At 43.8% G+C, this 21,597-nt stretch overlaps 1 protein-coding gene across 2 annotated transcripts in view; it reads left to right on the plus strand.

Annotated features, from left to right (window-relative positions):
* Positions 1–21,597, plus strand: part of ENTREP2 (endosomal transmembrane epsin interactor 2) — an 848,385-nt gene that overhangs the window by 731,760 nt on the left and 95,028 nt on the right. For both annotated transcript variants that reach the window (XM_056572508.1, XM_056572509.1), the window contains 2 exons: positions 14,557–14,717; positions 21,105–21,240. In XM_056572508.1, the coding sequence (XP_056428483.1) occupies positions 14,557–14,717; positions 21,105–21,240 (297 nt within the window). The remainder of the gene's footprint in view (positions 1–14,556; positions 14,718–21,104; positions 21,241–21,597) is intronic.

Raw genomic sequence — 21,597 nt, forward strand, 5'->3', positions numbered from 1 at the left:
GACCACTTTTTCCCATGACTGATTTTGCTCCCATTACAGACTACAGAAACTAAACCTCAATAAGCAGACCGCCCACTTATCCACCCAAAGAGCATTTTTGTACTATATTTTTCATCTGGAACAACTTTGAAAAGGCTGCACATTGTGACTTACAGTATATGCACTTTGAATCATCTGGAAGATCAACTTCCACCTCCATTGTGAACAGCAGCAATATAGCAATGTCGCTACCGGGAGGGATAACTGTTTATATGTTTGACAGAATTATGTAAGTGACCCCTTGTTTTTATGCTGTTTACCCACTCTATAAATCAGTATATTAGGTTAAAGAGGCATTGTCATTGTTAAAAACATTTCATATATTGCAGGACTCATTATAATATGACATTTCCCAATATACACCTGTTAAAAAAAAAATTATTTTAACCTGAAATTCAAGCTCAAAATAGCCACCACTAGGGGTCGTCTACCTTTTAGCCAGACAGACTAGTCTAGATTTTACAGCATACTGGATACCGGCCGTAAAGCATACCGGTATCCAGTATAGGAGATTTCTATTGTGTATGCAAAACTACAGATGAAGGATGTGTGGACATGCTGGGAGCAGTAGTTTTAAAACAGCTGGAGGCAACACTGCTCTAACACACTTATTTACAAACATTGCAGCTTCAGTTGTTACTAAACTACAACTCCCAGCATGCTGAAATAGTCAAAGCTTTCTCGAACTCCTGAATGACAAAGAAGTTGATCAGACATTCAGGAGTCTGTGAAAGATGAATGACACACATAGTGACAGCTATGCTGATTAGCATCCAGCTTTACTAGGAGAAGATAAAACAGATAGAACATGTATTCATAAAAATGCTGTACTTTTATCTAAAATATCCTTGCACTAATTTTATAAAGATCTATTCTTATATTTATACATTTTATCCTGTTATGAATTCACCATATTGTCTTCTGATTATTGCAGGCAAGCTCCAAGTATTTTCCTCTGACACATGACACAGCTTAAAACCAGAGAGGAAAGGGTTACAGAGTAGAGAGTACTGATTGGCTGACTGCACAGGCCTGCTCCTGTGAGGGAGACAGACTGACACTCCCCCTCCAGCCTGCACAATGAAAAAGTAACTCACCAGCAGATAAATGCTTATATCTCTGGATATATAGGTCCGAGACACATAAAAATGATATGCACATGATCAGGATCGGGTCCTGAGTAACATATCGCTTTTTTTCTTTTTTTTTTTTTGCACTATGACAGGTACGCTTTAAGTTTGGGTGAACAGGATGTCAGGTTCCCTTTAACACAAACATTGTTCACAGAAATGAGAGAACCATCTGCTCTTTCCTGCCATTAGCTGCAGGGGACATGTCTCCTAACCCAGGTCCACTTTCGTTTACTGCTAACTTTACTTACTCTTACTTTCCTCACATATAAACCCAGAAAATCCGATTAACATTCATTGCTTGTATTCTCCTGTCTCCTTTAACTGTGCTCTGTGGTATTCTCAGTCACTGTGCAACAAACTCACCGTAATTCATGAGTTATTCCTTTTATACTCTCTCATTCTGTTGGATCTTACAGAAAAATTGCTGTAACTGTATACCTCTGCCTCCCCTGCTGCTCTTACTCGTATACACTTTTCTCATACCACCAGACATTAGAATAGGTAGGGTGGAGGAGAAGACATCTCCCTTAACCGCACCTGTCATCATTTCCCCAGTACCCCCACACACTATCCCTTTCTTTAAGGTCCACGCCTTCATACTCTTCTGTCCATTTTCTCTGCAGAAGGTGGTTGTCCACCACACTCAAGGCTTATTCTGTATTGACCACATTGTTGCTTGCTATTATCCATACATGGCAGAAATACTGCAGATTTTATTATTTTAAATTTTGTACAAGTTAAAAATCTCCAGCAGAATACAGTAGATGGAAAGTGTATAGAAGAGTTTAAAAATCTTATCCACATGCTATTCACATAGTTCCAGAGGCTCTTGGTGCAAAGCAGAATATCATGACTTGGTTTAAACTAATCCATTTACCTCAATTTTCAGAATATGGTGTATACAATGGTAATAGAGGTCCTACTTAAAAAACTGTTATTATCAATGTGTTCTCAGATATATGTACGATAATACAAAGCAGTAGTCCCTAACCAGTGGCTTGTGACTGTTGCTGTCTGGCTTGCAATAGCATCTTTGATTTATACATATGTACATGCACAACTGACATTTTATCGATATATCCTAATTGGAACAGTGCCCGTATGGATGTCATAATACTAGTGTAACATTTATTATTATAATATGTATCAGCAATCCGCAAATTTTTTAATTCATAAATATTGTTTCTCCACATATAATTCTTCTCCTCCACTTTTGAGTTCACGGGGTTCCCGTTCATCGCCAAATGGGACTAACAACAAAAAAAAATACAAGATATAAATTAGAGTTTTAAATATAGGGAAGAGGTCATACATGAGAAGAGAGTTTCTGTTTTCATTGTCTATTTAAAAATAATAATATTAGATAATGCTTTAATATACTTCTGCTACTTTGCTGTCACTGACGCAACAGTATTAAAAAATAACTGATTATCTACCATAATTTGATGAACCAGCTAGATGACCAAACACCACAGACAAGTACTATGGGAAGCACTAGAATGACTTCAACAGTGACTGAAGCACTGAACATAACCCAGTGAATCATGGTAATATAACTTTCATATACTAAGAAAAGAAAGAAACCAATAGAAATGTAGGCCCAAAAATTTTGTTTCTATGCACATAAGTCCCAACGTGTTTCTCACCGGGAGGTGCAGGGATCCTCAGGGGACAACTGGGAAGTAACACCGAGGGTATTGTTAGTTAATGATACTCAGACCATACTGAAAACAATAATAGTAAACAAAGGCATAAATATGCAGTAACATAAATTGTCATACAAGATCATGATGTGCTACAAGATAAAAGGTCATATTGATAAAAAAAAAAATCTGCCCACAATGGAACCACTCACTGTCTCCCATAGATAGCTGTTCGGGTCAGACCTTTTCTGGATATATGATAGTTATATTACTGTGATTCACTGGGCCATGTTTTGTGCTCCTGTCACTGTTGCAGTTATTCCAGTGATTCGCATGGTGTTTGTCTGTGGTTTTTAGTCATCTAGCTGGTCAGTATATAGATTTTGGTCATTTTTATTATAAAACCAGGGGGTTATTTAATGTAATACTATTTATGAAAATATATGTTTTAATACTGTTGCTTCAGTGACAACATATTTTTCTTGAACGGTATTTGGTATCTATTTATCTATGATTTTCTGTGAATACCACAGCTACTTGTTTAAAAAAAAGAATGCTGGAATTACTAGAAAGGTACACTTAAGTCACAGATGAGGGGTTTGAAATGACTGTGCTTCATATCCATAATCTTTCAAATGAAGCTGAACTTTGAGAATATGTAAATACATCCTACAGATATCTGCATACAGAACATATGTATGATACTTTATCACCTAGATTAAAAGCCTCCTTAGGAAGAATGTCTCCAGTGCTAACCCTCAGTGGGGGTATAAATCAGACAGATCTCTTCAGGGCGTTTGCTGGGTTTTAGAAAGATTATTCCTCTTCTCAAAATCATCTTTTTATTATTAAATCTACACTATGAACTTTTGACTTTACTCATTACTTGGAAAACAATTTACCATCTGCTCAGAATTTACTATGAAAGGTTAAGTTGAGAATTTTTGATTGTTTTGTACAGTAAATACAAATACTTTTTACTGCATTCTATAAAAATCAAAAACCTATATTAAATTAAAATGATTTTTTTCTTTGTATGTATAAATAAATAGCTATACATATTTGCACACACAATGCTACATTCTGGCTACTTGTGTTCACATTGGATGGTTAGTTTGGGTAAATATTTTCTAATAGGTAAGGGTGTGACAGTACAGCAGGACTATACTGGGCTACTGTGTATCTATTGATGCTACATACATAGCCTATGGACACTTCACATCCTATGCAAAAGTGATATAGCAATGATCCTGATATAAATGTTTTTTTTTTTCAAGTTACAGAGAACAGCAAATAAAAGGTGCTTATAAATAGTCTGTGCATTTCAAAAAAACATTTATTCTCTGAGCAGATGTCGTCTTTCTTCCGTCTTAATAGGCTATTATTTATGTGTGGGTTATATACACAAAATAGTGTACACTGCACCTGATACACATGAAAGAAATCTTTATCCTGCGTATGTCAAAACTATCCTCCCTGGCCCCATTGTCACCTAAACACAAAATAGATGATAAGACCTGATAGTACATATGGTCTGAAGAGTCTTAATGCAGACACTTTCCTTTCATGATTGGAGCTGCTGTTTAACAATTGTTGAGTATGTTCTCTGTGAATTTCAGTGTGAATCTATATTAGAATGGGAAAATTGAGTGACCTAAGTGACTTTGGACAAGGCATAGGCATTAGTGCTAGATGTGCCAAGTTCAGGTTTCAAACACCTGAGTTTGCAGGGAGCTGGCGCCTTCCCTTGCCTATATTTATTAATTGGTGAGTGTTTAGGCACTGACCAATCACAACTTTTTTAGGACAGAGGCTTTTTTTATAGTTCCCATTTCTTTAGGATCCACTTCTGGCTTTAACCTGTAATAGTAGGGCTAATTGCCAGCCTTAATTTAGCTCAGTATATTACAGATTTTGTGGAAAATAGTTTTTTACTGAAAGACCTACATTTTCCCTTCACTTCTATCTTCTGAAGCCAAGATGGCTATTTTAGCTGTACAATTGCAATTAATAGATGAAAAGTGTATGAAGCATTTAATTCACTGAGAGGTCTCACATTTTCTGTGTATCCCCTCAAATTAAATCCCATTATTTCAAATTGTAGGGTATTATGAGGAAACAGCACAACTTTAACCTCTTTCTAGCAGCCTTAATTACAGTCATCATAGAACATAATTACTAGAGGAAGAGAGAAGATAAAAGCAGTCACAGTGTTGGGTAACAACACATTATTATTCTTTTTTTTTTTTTTTTTTTACTTGAATAGATATTGGAGAATTTAGTCCTAAGTTTAACTTAAAACAAGTGCTACTTGAGTTACATTAACACAGCAATATTTGATTGCAGACTGTGTAAAGCAATAGTGAATGCCCTCAAGAGGAACTGTATTGTTACACCTACATGTTTTACAGTCCCTGTTGCTGATGTGTTTTACTGGAATCACTAAAGAATGCATTTATCTTACTTTGCATAGGTTACAATATTCTGCCAAACTTTACTATTGTTTAATTACTAATACAATATATACACCATAGTAAGGGACATATTTTTCACACCATCAGAAACAGCAAAAGTATGCACAATGCACTCTAGTAGACATTTTGTCGGATTTAGACTAGATTATGGGACACTTTCAAAAGTTTATACTTGTGTTTACATGAAAATTATGGCACAAATTTTCCACTACCATTGTAATAACATGATAATGTAAAAAATAATGTTTTTCTTTGTTTTGTTTCATTCTTCCAGTGTTCTGTATTGCAATTTAGAACTTCACACTGCAAATTACTGTTATAACTATATATAACATTTGGTGTGGCTAACTTTAAAATGAAGGCATCTTTGGCTTTGCTGATTTGCAGTACTGTTGCAGAATCTTGGCATTTTTAGCATGAGGTGGAAAAAATGCTAAATTTTACAACAGTTCCAATCATTGGCCCTGATTTACTAAGAGTGTAGTGTAGGTTTATTTGTGGGTTTTAACTCCCTACTGTTACGCCTAGCGCTCCGGGTCCCCGCTCCTCCCCGGAGCGCTCACGGCGTCTCTCTCCCCGCAGCGCCCCGGTCGGTTCCGCTGACCGGGAGCGCTGCACTGTCATGGCCGTCGGGGATGCGATTCGCACAGCGGGACGCGCCCGCTCGCGAATCGCATCCCAGGTCACTTACCCGTCCCGGTCCCCTGCTGTCATGTGCTGGCGCGCGCGGCTCCGCTCTCTAGGGCGCGCGCGCGCCAGCTCTCTGAGACTTAAAGGGCCAGTGCACCAATGATTGGTGCCTGGCCCAATTAGCTTAATTGGCTCCCACCTGCTCCCAGACTATATCTGATCACTGCCCCTGCACTCCCCTGCCGGATCTTGTTGCCTTGTGCCAGTGAAAGCGTTTAGTGTGTCCAAAGCCTGTGTTACCTGAACCCTTGCTATCCATCTTGACTACGAACCTTGCCGCCTGCCCCCGACCTTCTGCTACGTCTGACCTTGCCTCTGCCTAGTCATTCTGTCCCACGCCTTCTCAGCAGTCAGCGAGGTAGAGCCGTTGCTAGTGGATACGACCTGGTTGCTACTGCCGCAGCAAGACCATCCCGCTTTGCGGCGGGCTCTGGTGAACACCAGTAGCCTCTTAGAACCGGTCCACTAGCACGGTCCACGCCAATCCCTCGCTGACACAGAGGATCCACTACCTGGAAGCCGAACCGTGGCAGTAGATCCGGCCATGGATCCCGCTGAGGTGCCGCTGCCAAGTCTCGCTGACCTTACCACGGTGGTCGCTCAGCAATCGCAGCAAATTGCCCAACAAGGACAGCAGCTGTCGCAGTTGACCGCCACGTTACAGCAACTTCTGCCTCTGCTACAGCAGCAACCATCTCCTCCGCCAGCTCCTGCACCTCCTCCGCAGCGAGTGGCCGCTCCTAGCCTCCGCTTGTCCCTGCCGGACAAATTTGATGGGGACTCTAAACTCTGCCGTGGATTTTTGTCTCAGTGTTCCCTGCATATGGAGATGTTGTCGGACTTGTTTCCTACAGAACGGTCTAAGGTGGCGTTCGTAGTAAGCCTTCTTTCAGGAAAGGCCTTGTCTTGGGCCACACCGCTCTGGGACCGCAATGATCCTGCCACAGCCACAGTCCAGTCCTTCTTCGCTGAAGTCCGGAGTGTCTTCAAGGAGCCAGCCCGAGCTTCTTCTGCCGAGACTGCCCTGTTGAACCTGGTCCAGGGTAATTCTTCAGTGGGCGAGTACGCCATCCAATTTCGTACTCTTGCTTCCGAGTTATCATGGAATAACGAGGCTCTCTGCGCGACCTTTAAAAAAGGCCTATCCAGTCGCATCAAGGATGTGCTGGCCGCACGAGAGATTCCTGCCAACCTGCAAGAACTCATCCATTTGGCTACCCGCATTGACATGCGTTTTTCTGAGCGACACCAAGAGCTCCGCCAGGAAAAAGACTTAGATCTCTGGGCACCTCTCCCACAGTATCCGTTGCAATCTACGCCTGGGCCTCCCGCCGAGGAGGCCATGCAAGTGGATCGGTCTCGCCTGACCCAGGAAGAGAGGAATCGCCGTAGGGAAGAAAATCTCTGTCTTTACTGTGCCAGTACCGAGCATTTCTTGGTGGATTGCCCTATCCGTCCTCCACGTCTGGGAAACGCACGCACGCACCCAGCTCACGTGGGTGTGGCGTCTCTTGGTTCTAAGTCTGCTTCTCCACGTCTCACGGTGCCCGTGCGGATTTCTCCTTCAGCCAACTCCTCCCTCTCAGCCGTGGCCTGCTTGGACTCTGGTGCCTCTGGGAATTTTATTTTGGAGTCGTTTGTGAATAAATTCAGCATCCCGGTGACCCGTCTCGTCAAGCCGCTCTACATTTCCGCGGTCAACGGAGTCAGATTGGATTGCACCGTGCGTTACCGCACAGAACCCCTCCTGATGTCTATTGGACCCCACCACGAAAGGATTGAGTTATTCGTCCTTCCCAACTGTACCTCTGAGGTCCTCCTCGGTCTGCCATGGCTCCGGCTTCATTCTCCCACCCTTGATTGGACCACCGGGGAGATCAAGAACTGGGACTCTGCCTGCCATAGGAAGTGCCTCTCCCCCCCTCCCAGTCCCGTCAGGCAAGCCTCAGTGCCTCCTCATGGCCCCCGTCCTGGTGTCACACTGCCCCGTGCCAGGCCTCGCCCTCTACCCTCCCTCCCCATTCCCACTCCTGCTGTGCTGCCTGCCGTTGAGGAAACCCTCCATTCTTTCCCGGTGTCCTCATCCCAGGGGAGGCAGTTACCGGACAAAGAAAAGGGAAGACCTAAGGGGGGGGTACTGTTACGCCTAGCGCTCCGGGTCCCCGCTCCTCCCCGGAGCGCTCACGGCGTCTCTCTCCCCGCAGCGCCCCGGTCGGTTCCGCTGACCGGGAGCGCTGCACTGTCATGGCCGTCGGGGATGCGATTCGCACAGCGGGACGCGCCCGCTCGCGAATCGCATCCCAGGTCACTTACCCGTCCCGGTCCCCTGCTGTCATGTGCTGGCGCGCGCGGCTCCGCTCTCTAGGGCGCGCGCGTGCCAGCTCTCTGAGACTTAAAGGGCCAGTGCACCAATGATTGGTGCCTGGCCCAATTAGCTTAATTGGCTCCCACCTGCTCCCAGACTATATCTGATCACTGCCCCTGCACTCCCCTGCCGGATCTTGTTGCCTTGTGCCAGTGAAAGCGTTTAGTGTGTCCAAAGCCTGTGTTACCTGAACCCTTGCTATCCATCTTGACTACGAACCTTGCCGCCTGCCCCCGACCTTCTGCTACGTCTGACCTTGCCTCTGCCTAGTCCTTCTGTCCCACGCCTTCTCAGCAGTCAGCGAGGTAGAGCCGTTGCTAGTGGATACGACCTGGTTGCTACTGCCGCAGCAAGACCATCCCGCTTTGCGGCGGGCTCTGGTGAACACCAGAAGCCTCTTAGAACCGGTCCACTAGCACGGTCCACGCCAATCCCTCGCTGACACAGAGGATCCACTACCTGGAAGCCGAACCGTGGCACCTACAAATTGTTTTCCACAATATTTACTAAGGTTTCCCTACATTTTGCACTTTTCCCTACATTTTGCCTTTTTGTACACATGCTCTGATCTGTGGGGTTTTCCTCAGCTCAAATCCACTGCATTCTCTGTGGAAACCTTAGTAAATATGTTAGGCTTTTGTAAAAATGTTGGAAACACTCCCCTTTTTGGTGGTCACGGCCCCTTTCTCCAACGGACCCTTTTTTGGGGGGTTTTCACAGTAAAATGGAGAGTTAGTCGGGTTTTTCTCAATTCTGGTGCAAATTCCGTCAGAATCTGGTGCGCATCCCGACAAAACATGTTGGGTTTGCAATAGTAAATAAGGGCCATTTTAGGTAAAAACACAGCAACAATCTGTGTGGTGTTATTACAGTACCGCCGATAAGACTCTAAGCTTCTATTCTCTGAAGAATGCAGTAATATTATCTTGCATATTTTTTTTTGTCTCATTTGCATTTTCCCTCTTGCATTTCTGGGAATTTCTTGGAAAAAGAAATAAGCTCCATAAAGAAAAGTCCCGTTAACTTATGGGCTTTTTCTGTGTGGATTCTGACAAAAAAATAAACATGTTTGTTCATCAATATAAAGAACAAATATAGCCCAACTGTAGACAGAGCGCAGCACAGAAGGAGTTAACTAATACAAGACAAATGGATGATGATGGGATCATATTTGTCATTGACATAAGCAGCATGCACCTGCACAGGTTGCTTAGTGATGCAGATTAACCGCTGTGAGGATTTAAGAAATTATTGCTGGGGCTCAGAGTAGTGAGTAATAGTGCAGTTTGTGGCACACTGACAGCCACATAGCACAACCTCATTTTTTTTTATTACAGCCTCTCTGAAATTCTTGCTCAAGATTTTAAAGAAATTTTCAGGGACACCTTGCTGTTGACTATTATATATAATACTAGCCTTGTACTTTTATCTTTGTTTTTTCTGAACTTGCTTACTTTCTTCAGAACTTGCTTACCAAAGCAAACAACGATGAATATCCCCCATTGTGGATTATTACTTTATCCTGCTTAGTGCTTATCATTTACTACTATTTTTTATTTACGTCCCTGTCTCTTCTGATCCTTTTAGCCATGTGATTGTAATGCATAACTATCTGCTTTTATCTCCTTTGCTGAAGATGTGGCCAGCAAGGGTGCAGCTTGCCAGCACCTTTTTGTCTGGTACTTTCTTTCCCTTACTACCCACGACAGGTAAACCTGAAGATAGACTTCCATGGTTTGGGCCCTGGAATAGTTTAGGAATACCTGTCATATTAAATGAAACAAATGCAGAGAGATACAAAGCAGACCAGGCACCGCTATAAACAAATGTCCACCAGTAAAAAAACCATGCACAATTTTAAGACCACACTTGGGATGCCAACTTGAAAAGTAATGCAAGAGTAATCCAATGAAGCAAATATTGAAGAATAATACAGCTCACACATAGTAAATGTCTTGAATAGAAGTTCCTTTATTTCGGCATCACAAGGAAAAACAGGGACGACTTCCCAAGTAGGGAGTGAGAGCTGCCTTTTACAGTTCACAGGTGTGGGGGCATACCAAATACCTGTAATATCCTTTGTCATATCACAGAAAAAAATAATGCTCATATATGCTACCCACTAGGTCATGCAGATTCTTTATAAGTATTTTTTTAATGTATTTAGCTTCGGTATTTGGCTCACTAATCCCCCTGTACTGCTGCTCACTCATTCTGACATCCAATCGTCAATAAAGGGCATGTCTGAGGCAAGCACTGAGCCTGCCCTCACTTACAATACATTCACTTCCGCCCTCAGTTTGCTGTGCTCTGCTGTGTCTCTTCATCCAATCACTGCAGGCTGCTCTGTAAACCCCTCCTTGCTCTAATAGACAGGAGTCAGTACAGAGGATTGCTTGTCCCGCCTTCACTTCCTTGACTTTGTGCTTCAGCTGGGACAAAGATGATGCTGCAGCTGGATAGGATTATGTTCTGGATGGCATATGGATCCCTATTGAGTTTTTTTTTATAAACAAGGATTTCTATAAAAAGGAGATAAAATGTTATGAAGTATATTAGAAAGGCTAATGTACAGCATATAAAAATATTTTTATTCTGACGGTGCCCATTTAAAGAGTACCTGTCATCAAACCATTTTTTCTAAACTAACTCAGATTATATTCCTAACTACTCCTAACACCCCTCCTGCCCTTAAAATTTCTTTCCAAGCTTTAAAAAAGCTCTGTATCATACCTTTCCCCTTGCTTACATTGTGTGAGCTCCTGTCAGGAGAAAATGGGCATTCCCAGCAGGTGCAATGTCACTGAAGCCTGCAAGAGCTGTGCCTCACCATGCCCCAAAACGCGCTTCCTGAGGTTGATCTCCTGCCAGGCCGGGAGGAGACCAAACTAACTGTTTTACTTGCGCAGGGAACAGAACAGAGCCACCTAGTGGCCCTTTTTTCAATCACATTAAAAACATATAAAGGTTGAGAATTCACAAAGTGTCTTATAATTACATAAGGAACATTATATTAAAAGTTTAGTTTGGTGACAGGTACTCTGTAAGGATTGGTAGCAGTAGCGCTCAAGGAGCAAAAACATTGTCATAATCGGATCCAAGGGTCAGCACCAAGAGAGTAGTTAGGATACAGCAGACCAAAGAATGATACAGAAGCATTGTCAGAGGAGGGATAGGAATCAGAAGCAGCTACCATGAGAACAATAATAGGAATGAGGAAGGAGTGTAATGCAGTCTTAAGGAGTAAAAAGAGAGTCAAAAGCACAATGGTTATGGCTAGGCAAAGGTTAAAACCATAATAAGTAGGGATGTGGTGCAGCGTAACTTTCCTTTCAATCAGCCATTTTTGTATCCTAGATTTCTTTTCAATTCAAAATTTTCAATTTTGCAGACAGAAGAGAGCCATAGCACAGTCTAGAAGAAAATTAAGGACATTGCTGGATAAGAGAAGTCAGCAGTAGCTGTGGTAGCCTACAGGAACCTGTTATGTTTATATACCGTATTTATCGGGGTATACCACGCACCGGCCTATAACACGCACCCTCATTTTACCAAGGATATTTGGGTAAAAAAAAGTTTTTTACCCAAATATCCATGGTAAAATGAGGGTGCGTGTGTGCGCGTGTATACCCCGATACACCCCCAGGAAAGGCAGGGGGAGAGAGGCCGTCGCTGCCCGCTTCTCTCCCCCTGCCTTTCCTGGGGTCTAGAGCCCTGCTGCCGGCCCTTCTCACCCCCTGGCTATCGGCGCCGCTGCCCGTTCTGTCCCCCTGACTATCAGTGCCGGCGCCCCATTGCCGGTGCCGATAGCCAGGGGGAGAGAAGCGGCGCCGACAGCCAGGGGGAGAGAAGGGGCAGCGGCACCCATTGCCGGCGCCGCTGCCCCGTTGCCTCCCCCCATCCTCGGTGGCATAATTACCTGGGTCGGGTCCGCGCTGCTGCAGGCCTCCGGCGCGCGTCCCCTGCGTCGTTGCTATGCACGGCGCGGCGCACTGACTTCATGCGCCGCGCCGTGCAGCGCATAGCAACGACGCCGGGGACGCACGCCGGGGGCGCACCCAGGTAATTATGCCACCGGGGATGGGGGGAGGCAACGGGGGAGCGGCGCCGGCAATGGGTGCCGCTGCCCCTTCTCTCCCCCTGGCTGTCGGCGCCGCTTCTCTCCCCCTGGCTATCGGCGCCGGCAATGGGGCGCCGGCACCGATAGTCAGGGGGAGAGAAGGGCCGGCAGCGGGGCTCTAAGCAACGACGCTGGGGACGCACGCCGGGGGCGCACCCAGGTAATTATGCCACCGGGGATGGGGGGAGGCAACGGGGGAGCGGCGCCGGCAATGGGTGCCGCTGCCCCTTCTCTCCCCCTGGCTGTCGGCGCCGCTTCTCTCCCCCTGGCTATCGGCGCCGGCATTGGGGCGCTGGCACCGATAGTCAGGGGGAGAGGAGGGCCGGCAGCGGGGCTCTAGACCCCAGGAAAGGCAGGGGGAGAGAAGCGGGCAGCGACGGCCTCTCTCCCCCTGCCTTTCCTGGGGGTGTATCGGCGTATAACACGCACATAGACTTTAGGCTAAAAAATTTTGCCTAAAAAGTGCGTTTTATACGCCGATAAATATGGTAGTTCACCTAACACTGCTTACTAAAAATAAAGATGAAAAGTAATGCCATCATGTTGTTTCTTTTTCTATCACTGCCACTTCACTATCCTCCTCCTTGTCCTACCCCATGAGATCACTTAACCATGGCAGTATGCAGTTAGTATTTTGCATCTGTATTTGTGAACCAAAACCAGGATTTATTTATACACAGTATAATAGTACATTAAAAAGATTGGTACCGTCCTGGTTTTGGTTTACACACATTTTTCTAAAATACTAACCAAAATATTGTCAGTTTAAAGTGGCCAAAATGTTTGATCATTCCACCAGCCCAGATGCTTCCATGCTAATATCATTTAGCACTATAGGTGACACAATGCCACATTTGGGAGTAAGACTGCTTTAGGAGTCAGACTGAATAGTAGAAAACACCCTAAAAAGTTAGGAGCCAAAAACTGGCTTCCCAACTTCTGAAATTTTTGAACTTTTAGAATATGCATAAAATTTGGCTCAGCTGTAAGAAATACAAACATTTCTTTAGAACTTACATCTACACAGGAACCCTTTAATGTCAATGTAGTCCTTCACATTATTTTCCTATGTATTACTTATGCTGCTTATACCCAATGCTACTTATACCGCTGCTTATACCCAATGTATCTTTACCATGAAGACTGTTGGAAGACTGCAGAATTCTCATAAAAGGCACCAGTGATATTAGATGAGAAATGGTCTGCTTGGTTCTTTTTCAGAGTCACTGAATATCACAGTAATCCAAGCAGACAACAGTACAAAGAGAATATAACAGTTCAAGCACAATACTTTTGTTTTGCCTTTAGCAAATATTAGCTCACTTCTTTCTAGAGGCAAGAGTTAAAGACCTAGCCTGCCAGAATCCAGTGAAAGTGACAAGACAAACAGAAACTTGCCTACGGGAGTAACAGGGACACCATGTTCTTCGATTGGCTTCAGCTGTGATTTTCCAGTGCTGAGCAGGAGGAGCAGGGTCAAGGGGTCCACACTTCATTTGATCTCCAGACCAGTCCCTGCAGTATCTTGGATTGGTTAGACTTGCTAACCGGCTCATTAGGCTTCTGTTTCCCCATATAATTGAAAGTGTTTGTCTGCATTACTGTCTTTACCTTGCGCCACTTCTGATGTTCTCACATTTCAGAGCTTATAACAAAGTATAAATAGAATAGATTGAAAGGTGTCATTCTCTCCAGCGGAGCAGAGATAATGAAGTTACATTGGTATAGTCTAATAGAAACAATGCTAATTTGTAATATTACCAGCAAGAATGATAAGATTCGTTACATGTGTAAATGACTGTGGATTAAATTAACTATTCCTGACAGCATCAAACGCATATTCTTAACAGTAATTATTTTCTGAAGATATTAATTGACACTAAAAGGATTTTTCAGGCTCCTTAAATAAGAAAAAAATGGATCTGTGGATTGTTTCAATCTGGGGTCAGGACCTGTTGTTGCCGTAACTAATACATTGTGTTATTTTATATGGTATATATGCGATACAGTTCAGCAGAGTTAAAATAAATGGAGAACTGAGAGATTCTGTCCTTAACATAAAGCTAAACTATGAATCTTGTTTGTTTTTCAGTTTTTACCACACAGAGGACACTCCACCAACATGGACTGTATGATGGCACATGGAACAATTCTTCATCAAACTTTGGATTTTGATGAATTTATTCCACCCATTCCACCTCCTCCATATTATCCACCAGAATACACCTGTACACCTGTCATGGAAGTACAAAGGTAAATTGAGCAAGACATGTTTATTTGTCTAACTAGGTTGTTGCCCCTTAGGTTAGCTTTTGTTGGGGATTTTATTTTTATCTGTCTCTCGTCTTATCAGTCTTAGGCCTATTGCACATTTATGTTTTATTACAGCTCCACAGAGTTATAGTATAGCATTCTCTGAAGTACCTGGGTTCCAACCATTCCTCAGCATACCCTAGCTTTCATCCAGAAGCATAAATGTAAATTTTTCTATGTTAGATTCCGTACAAGAATTTGTTTTGAGAATTTTTCACTAGGACACAGAATCCCTGCAGATTCATAGTAGGGAGCTGTACGTGACTGTATAACACCTTCCATGTGTATAAAACTACGTAATTTAAGAAGAAAGACAATTAAATACACAATTTAAAACATTTGTGATAAAATATGTTTTGCTTTTTTTATCAGTAAGACTGCTGCTGTGTATTTAATATTTAACTAATTAAAGTTACATAACATGCAAATTTCTTTTTATGATAGAACCATTCATATTTTATGGAAATTTACTTAACATAAAACGTATAGGCATGCCCTGGATGCCGGCGTGAGTGGTTGAGTGTGCTGAGAGCTCTCACTGACCCCGCTGGTTTACCCGGAATTTACTCACCCTGAGCGGCCAGTCTTCTCCCAGCGGGTCCCTCCGATGATGCGGAATACCCGGTGCTGCTCCTAGTCCGGTCCCGGCAGCTGTCGGTGGTGCGGGCAGTTCCTTTCTCCTGCGGCCTGGGGCTCCGGTCGGCTTGCGCTGTGGAGCTCTGATGTCCGGTCGGGTGGTGAGGCTCTCCATGGTCCTGCACGGTCTGCGTGTGGTGTGGTCTCCACTGAGTCTCCCTGTCTTCTGTCTCTTCGGCCCTTCCTGGGTCCGGGCGCCAATATAGGCCTTCGTGGGCGGGGCTTGCATCTCCAGTCTCGGTTGCTGTGGAGACTTCCGGCGTGGAGTGCGGCCTTTGCTGAGATCCATGGCTGCAGCACAGATTCTGACACAGTGGGGACTTGTGTGGCTGCTGGTTTCTCCTCTGCCCTTCCATGGGGAGTTGAAACTTAATGCCTTATAGCACCCTGGAGTGCCCTATTGGAGTCCTGGCCTGATTTCTCAGGGACTCTTGCTGGACTGTCTGCTGAGCCTTCAATCCTGCTTGTGAGTACCCTTGTGGGAAACATCTTTACTTGTTGGGACATGTGGTGCATTGCATACTCCTTGGATTTATCCGCACTACTGAGGTGCTCTGTGCTCACTGGACTGTGTGGCTAGTGACTTTCTACTTGCTCTCTGTGTGGCCCTGTCAACCATGGGTGGCCCCCGTGGTAGTAATAGGAATAAGAAATCCAAATTGACGGCCGAGGCCTCCCAGCCGACCTCTGATGAGGATGCCTCCTCTGATGATGGGTCCTCTTGCTCTGGTGGCCCCTCTCAATGGGATCCTGGTGCTCAGACCCCGCTTGCTACTAGAGTCTCATTGCAGGCAGCAAAAGTGCTGAGCCAGTTCTCCAGGGCTCAGGACCGTCCTAGGGGTGATTCTCCTGACCCTCCACTGTCGCTATTTGAAGGGTCTCCAACTCCGCTGCAGCCACAGTCCCCTGAAAGACCTGTTTATGATGCTGCTACTATGGACCAGCGGTTCACTGAACTTTTAGCTTCCTTTACCCCCTGTCAATTATGGTGACCAAAGTGGACGAACTGCGGCAAGAGATTGTTATCCTATGACATGAGACCCGGAAGATCCGTGAGCGCACTGAAGAAGTGAAGCGTAGGGTCTCTATGGTGGAAGACACTTTACATCCACTGCCAGAGCAGGTTGACTCACTGCAGTGTCAGGTTACAGGGGTTCTGAGTTGCATGGATGACATGGAAAACCACCTGAGGTGCAATAACATCTGCCTCAGTGGGCCTCCCTGAGAAGGTGAATGGGAATGATCCTGCTTTCTTCCTGGAAACATGGCTGAAGGAGATTCTTCCTGTGGACACATTTTCTCCTTATTTCTCTGTTGAGTCGGCCCACCGAGTATCGGCTCGGCCTCCTCCTCCTGGTGGCCCTCCAGGTCCCTTTCTGGCCAAACTTCTGCACTTCACTTCAAGGATTGAGATGCTATTCTCTGGGCAGTGCATATCAAGGGCAAGGTCATTTGTGATGGAAGCAGAGTGTCCTTTTATCCAGATTTTTCTGTGGAGCTTTGCAAGCAGCAGGTGCAGTTCACGGAGGTCCAGTTAAAGCTACGTGCCAAGGGCTACCGCTATTTGATGTTGTATCCTGCTCGCCTGAGAGTGGTAGATGGGGCCTCTACTAAGTTCTTTACTTCTCTGACTGACTCTCTTCACTGGGTGGAAGCAGCCACCCCTTTCAGACCTCTGATTGAAATAGGTGATTGGTATTGGATGAATGAGGAGTGACTGGCCCCTATACTTCACTCGATAGCTGATGTGGATGCTCTTCCAGACTCTGAGGAGGCATTGATTGTAGTGCTTCCTAAACCTGGAAAGGATCCATTATTGCCTGACTCCTATAGACCTATATCCCTTTTGAATGTTGATATTATGATTTTGGCTAGAGTATTGGCTACTCGCCTGTGTGGGGTCATAGGCGCTATCATTCATCCTGACCAAACTGGGTTCATGCCAGGTAAGGCTACTGATGTGAATGTGAAGCGTCTGCAACTCAACATAGCAGCAGTGGAGGAGGGCTTTCCTACTGGTGTGGTGGTCTGTCTGGATATTTATAAGGCCTTTGATTCGGTACTGTGGCCCTATCTCAGGGAGGTACTGGGTGCGTTTGGGTTTGGACCCCGATTCCGTGCTTGGGTTCGCTTACTATATAATAGTCCAAGGGCCCGCATTCGTACTAACTTGTTTCTGCTCCTTTACTTCTGGGTAGTGAGACGAGGCAGGGGTGCCCGCTCTCTCCCTTTCTTTTTGTGCTGGCAATGGAGCCCTTGGCGGCAACCATTCATAGGGACCCTGCTATCTGTGGTGTCCGCAGTAGTGTTGCTCGCGAATATTCTCAATTTGAATTTTATTTGCGAATATCGCATATTCGCGAATTCGCGAATATTTGCAAATATAGCACTATATATTTGAAATTACGAATATTCGCTTTTTTTTCACAGTGCACATCACAGTGATCATCCCTCTCTGCTTCCAGCTTGTGTGGTCTAAAGAAGGCTCTAATACTACTGTGTGAGACCGCCGGGCGAATATTCGCATATGCAAATATTCGCGAATATTGATCCCTCCCTTCTGCTGCTTCTATCAAGTTACACTGGTATACTTGCTATAAAGTTCATAAATTTTCACATATGCTAAAAAAAAAACGCGAATATTACGAATATGCGAATTTAGCGAATATATGACGAATATTCGTCCATATATTCGCAAAATATCGCGAATTCGAATATGGCCTATGCCGCTCAACACTAGTCCCCAGGAGGTCTATTGTAAAGAAGGTTTCCCTTTTATGCAAACAACACACTGGTGTACCTGGTGGATGCAGGGGGGTTGTCGCCTTTCCCTTATTGACCTACTTGACCGGTTTAGTTCGATTTTTGGCTTGTGGGTCAATTGGGCTAAGTCCTCCCTACAGGCACTTTCGTCTGGAGTCCCCCTCTCTCTTCAGGCCAGGGTGCAGGTGGTTTCCCATTTTACATACTTAGGGGTGGAGGCAACTGTGTCCCTGCTAGACTTTCTGTCCCTAAACTTGAAACCGCTCTTATGCTCCATTGTGGAGCAGTTAACTGCCTGGTCCTCACTCCCTCTTTCCCTGGCTGGCAGGATTAATATCTTTAAAATGATTTACCTTCCTAAATTCCTTTATCTTTTTCATTTAGCCACCGTTATCATCCCTAAGAAATATTTTAATACACTATGTGGTGCTCTGGAATCCTTCTACTGGCATGGAAAACCTCCCAGACTTGGTCGGACTCTTCTCCAGGCTCCTAAGCGACATTGTGGCTTAGCGGCTCCTGATGTATATGATGCAGCATGATGGATCAATCTGGATCTGTCGAACTCGGTGACGGCCCTGGCTGGTGCAATTATGGGTTCCTATCAAGCTCTCACTAATACACTCTACAGGTATCACTCTCAATCTTGCTTTCCTATTTCCCTTCAAACTATAGCTAAAGTGTGGTCTGTGGTGTCAAGTAAATTTCCACAACCTCTGGTTTCTCCTAGGGCACCCTTATGGGGGAACGTACATTTACCTCACCTGCATGGGTTACAGGAGGCCAGTTTCTGGGGTTCTCATGGTGTCAAATTTGTGATCCACTTGTTTGAGGAGGACCAGGTTTTCTTATCCTTCTCGGACATGAAGGAACATTATAGAATCCCTAGATATGCCTTTTATAGGTATCTTCAGCTTAGGCATGTGGTTGAGGCGCAGTTTGGCTCCCTGATGTTTACCCCTGTGTTTTCTGATGTGGAATTTCTCCTTGGCACTATGGATCTTTCTAAACCTCTTACTCAGTCCTATGCTCTCCTCCAGACACTAGGGCCTAGACCTTTCTCACAAGCTTTTCATAAATGGGTGGCTGATATGTAGTATTTGTCTGAAAGTCAGTGGAAGGAGGTTGAAGGCTCTTATTATGCCACTGTAGTTAGTAGTAGATGTGCTGATCAAATCTAAATATGTTTTAAGGTTGTATTATACCCCTGCTAAGCTTAAGCGCATTGGTGTTTCTTTGTCTGATCTGCGTTTTCGATGCTCTTTGGAAGTTGGTACCTTTTTGCATGTGGTGTGGGTGTGTCCTGTCATTGCTGTCTTCTGGATGGAGGTGATGGGGTTTCTGGCTGATGATCTTGGGGTTACCGGGATGTATGCTTGTGTGTATGTAAGTGTTTTGTCTGTGTTGGGCCTCCTCCGGTTGGGTCTCAGATGCGCCTTTCTGTCCTAATGGCACTCATTTTTGCGTATGTTGAATCCCTGTCATTGTACTCGAGCTCGTCTCTGGGACCTACGAAGGCTGTTATTGTATATGTTTTATCTTGTTCCACCTTGTCGGTGGTGTTTGTTCATTAAAATGCTAAATTTAAATAAATACTTAAAAAAAAACATAAAATGTGTATTTTTATATAAATAGGTGCAAAAAAAGAAGACTAATATAATAGATTAAAAATGGTTTGTTTGATCCATTTTCTGTAATGTAAGGAGTTTATCTAAAAACATGGGTATTACTTTCATTCTGGCAAGGTTTATTATTTAGGATGTTCATAGATTATTATGCATTCTCAAAATATTGTTTTGAAAACCTGCCTGTTTTGTTACATTAACCCTTCAGAGTGATGACAGAGTAATTTTAATGCTCTCACTGCTGTCATTAAGCCCCTTAGAGACCCCTTCTTGGTACACAGTTATTTCTTATTCTCTCCAGTTTGAGGGGTGAGACTAGAGCTGGACTGTTTGCAAATAGTACACACATACTTACCTTCCCATACTTGTCTGGCTATTCATTGCACAGCACCTACTCACTGCTATGCGTCAATTCAAACTTTTTTTTGTTTGTTTGTTTTTTTGTGTTTTTTTTTTTTAATGACAGTAACGCTTTTAGCATAAAACCTATCAGGAAACACAAAAAGAGTGGAATCTCTGTAGATTGGAGATAAAGAGGCAAAAGATAGACAGCAAAGGAAATTATTGAAGCCAAACACAAGAACAAGGTGACACAGCCTGGGAGTTGGGGGAGATTAGAAGCAATGTGAGACAATATTATTTTACTGAAAGGTAGTAGATACTTGGAACAAACTTGATCCAGCAGATGTGGCTGGTAAATCCACAGTAAGTGAATGTAAACCTGCCTGGGATAAACATAAATCTACAGCATCTTAAGATAAAAAAGTAAACACTATAAGTGAGGCTGGATGGACCGAGGAGTGTTTTTCTGCCTTCAGTCTTCTATATTTTCACATTGGCTTGTGAAAGTATGCTTAACATTTTTAAGCATCCATCTTGCCTGTACTTGAATTCTAAAGTGATATTTTAGAGCTAAGGAAATTAAGAAGAAAGTCTGTCTGCTTCCCAGATAGAACATAAACAATTATTTATCTGAAATATATTAGGGCACAATTTATAGGGGCATAACTAAAAATCCAATAACTTTTACTTCCCTCAGTTGGAGATAAAGGACATTAAAGCTGTATTTATGAGAAAACATTTGTTAGTTAATGACAGTCCGATTGCTTTATAGTTCAGATAAATTAAAGTCCGGAGTGTTGGATACATTTAGATTGTTACAAAGTGATAAATATGGTGACTGAGTGCTCAGGTAGGTAAAAATCTATTTTATTTGCAGTTATCATAAAAATTGGGTAAGTGTTGACTAAATTTGGAATTTTGACAAAAACTGACAGGCGTTTTTTTTTTTTTTTCTCTCTAGAGGGCTTCACTTGGACTTCCCACATTCACCTTTCAGTGCTTTGTATGAAGTGTCCATAAACAGTCCTGGCATTCTGTATCCATCTGAGTTGCCACCTCCCTATGAAGCTGTAGTTGGACAAACTCCTGCAAGCCAAGTAAGAAATTCATAAAATGTTGTTTTATTAAGTTCAAATTTCTAGTTGAATTGTTTTACCATTGTATAGAAAACACTTGCTAGACAGTTTCAATTCAATAACAGGAGTCTGCGAAAAATATTGAACATACCTCCTAACTTTTTGGATTGTCAAATAAAGACTGAAAAGTTGGGCACAAGGTAATTGCCTGAGGGCCCAAACTAGAGAGAAGGCCCAGGGCTAGCACATTCTTATATTTAACACTTACTTTTACTGCAGTGGCTACCTGGGTAGCAGGCATGCCACATGCAGTTACGGCTGCTACAAGACAGCAAGACATCAGTGACATGACCCTACCAAAGAGGAGCACAGAGAAGT

Source organism: Hyla sarda, chromosome 4 (assembly GCF_029499605.1).
Source record: "Hyla sarda isolate aHylSar1 chromosome 4, aHylSar1.hap1, whole genome shotgun sequence".
Taxonomy (NCBI): Eukaryota; Metazoa; Chordata; class Amphibia; order Anura; family Hylidae; genus Hyla; species Hyla sarda.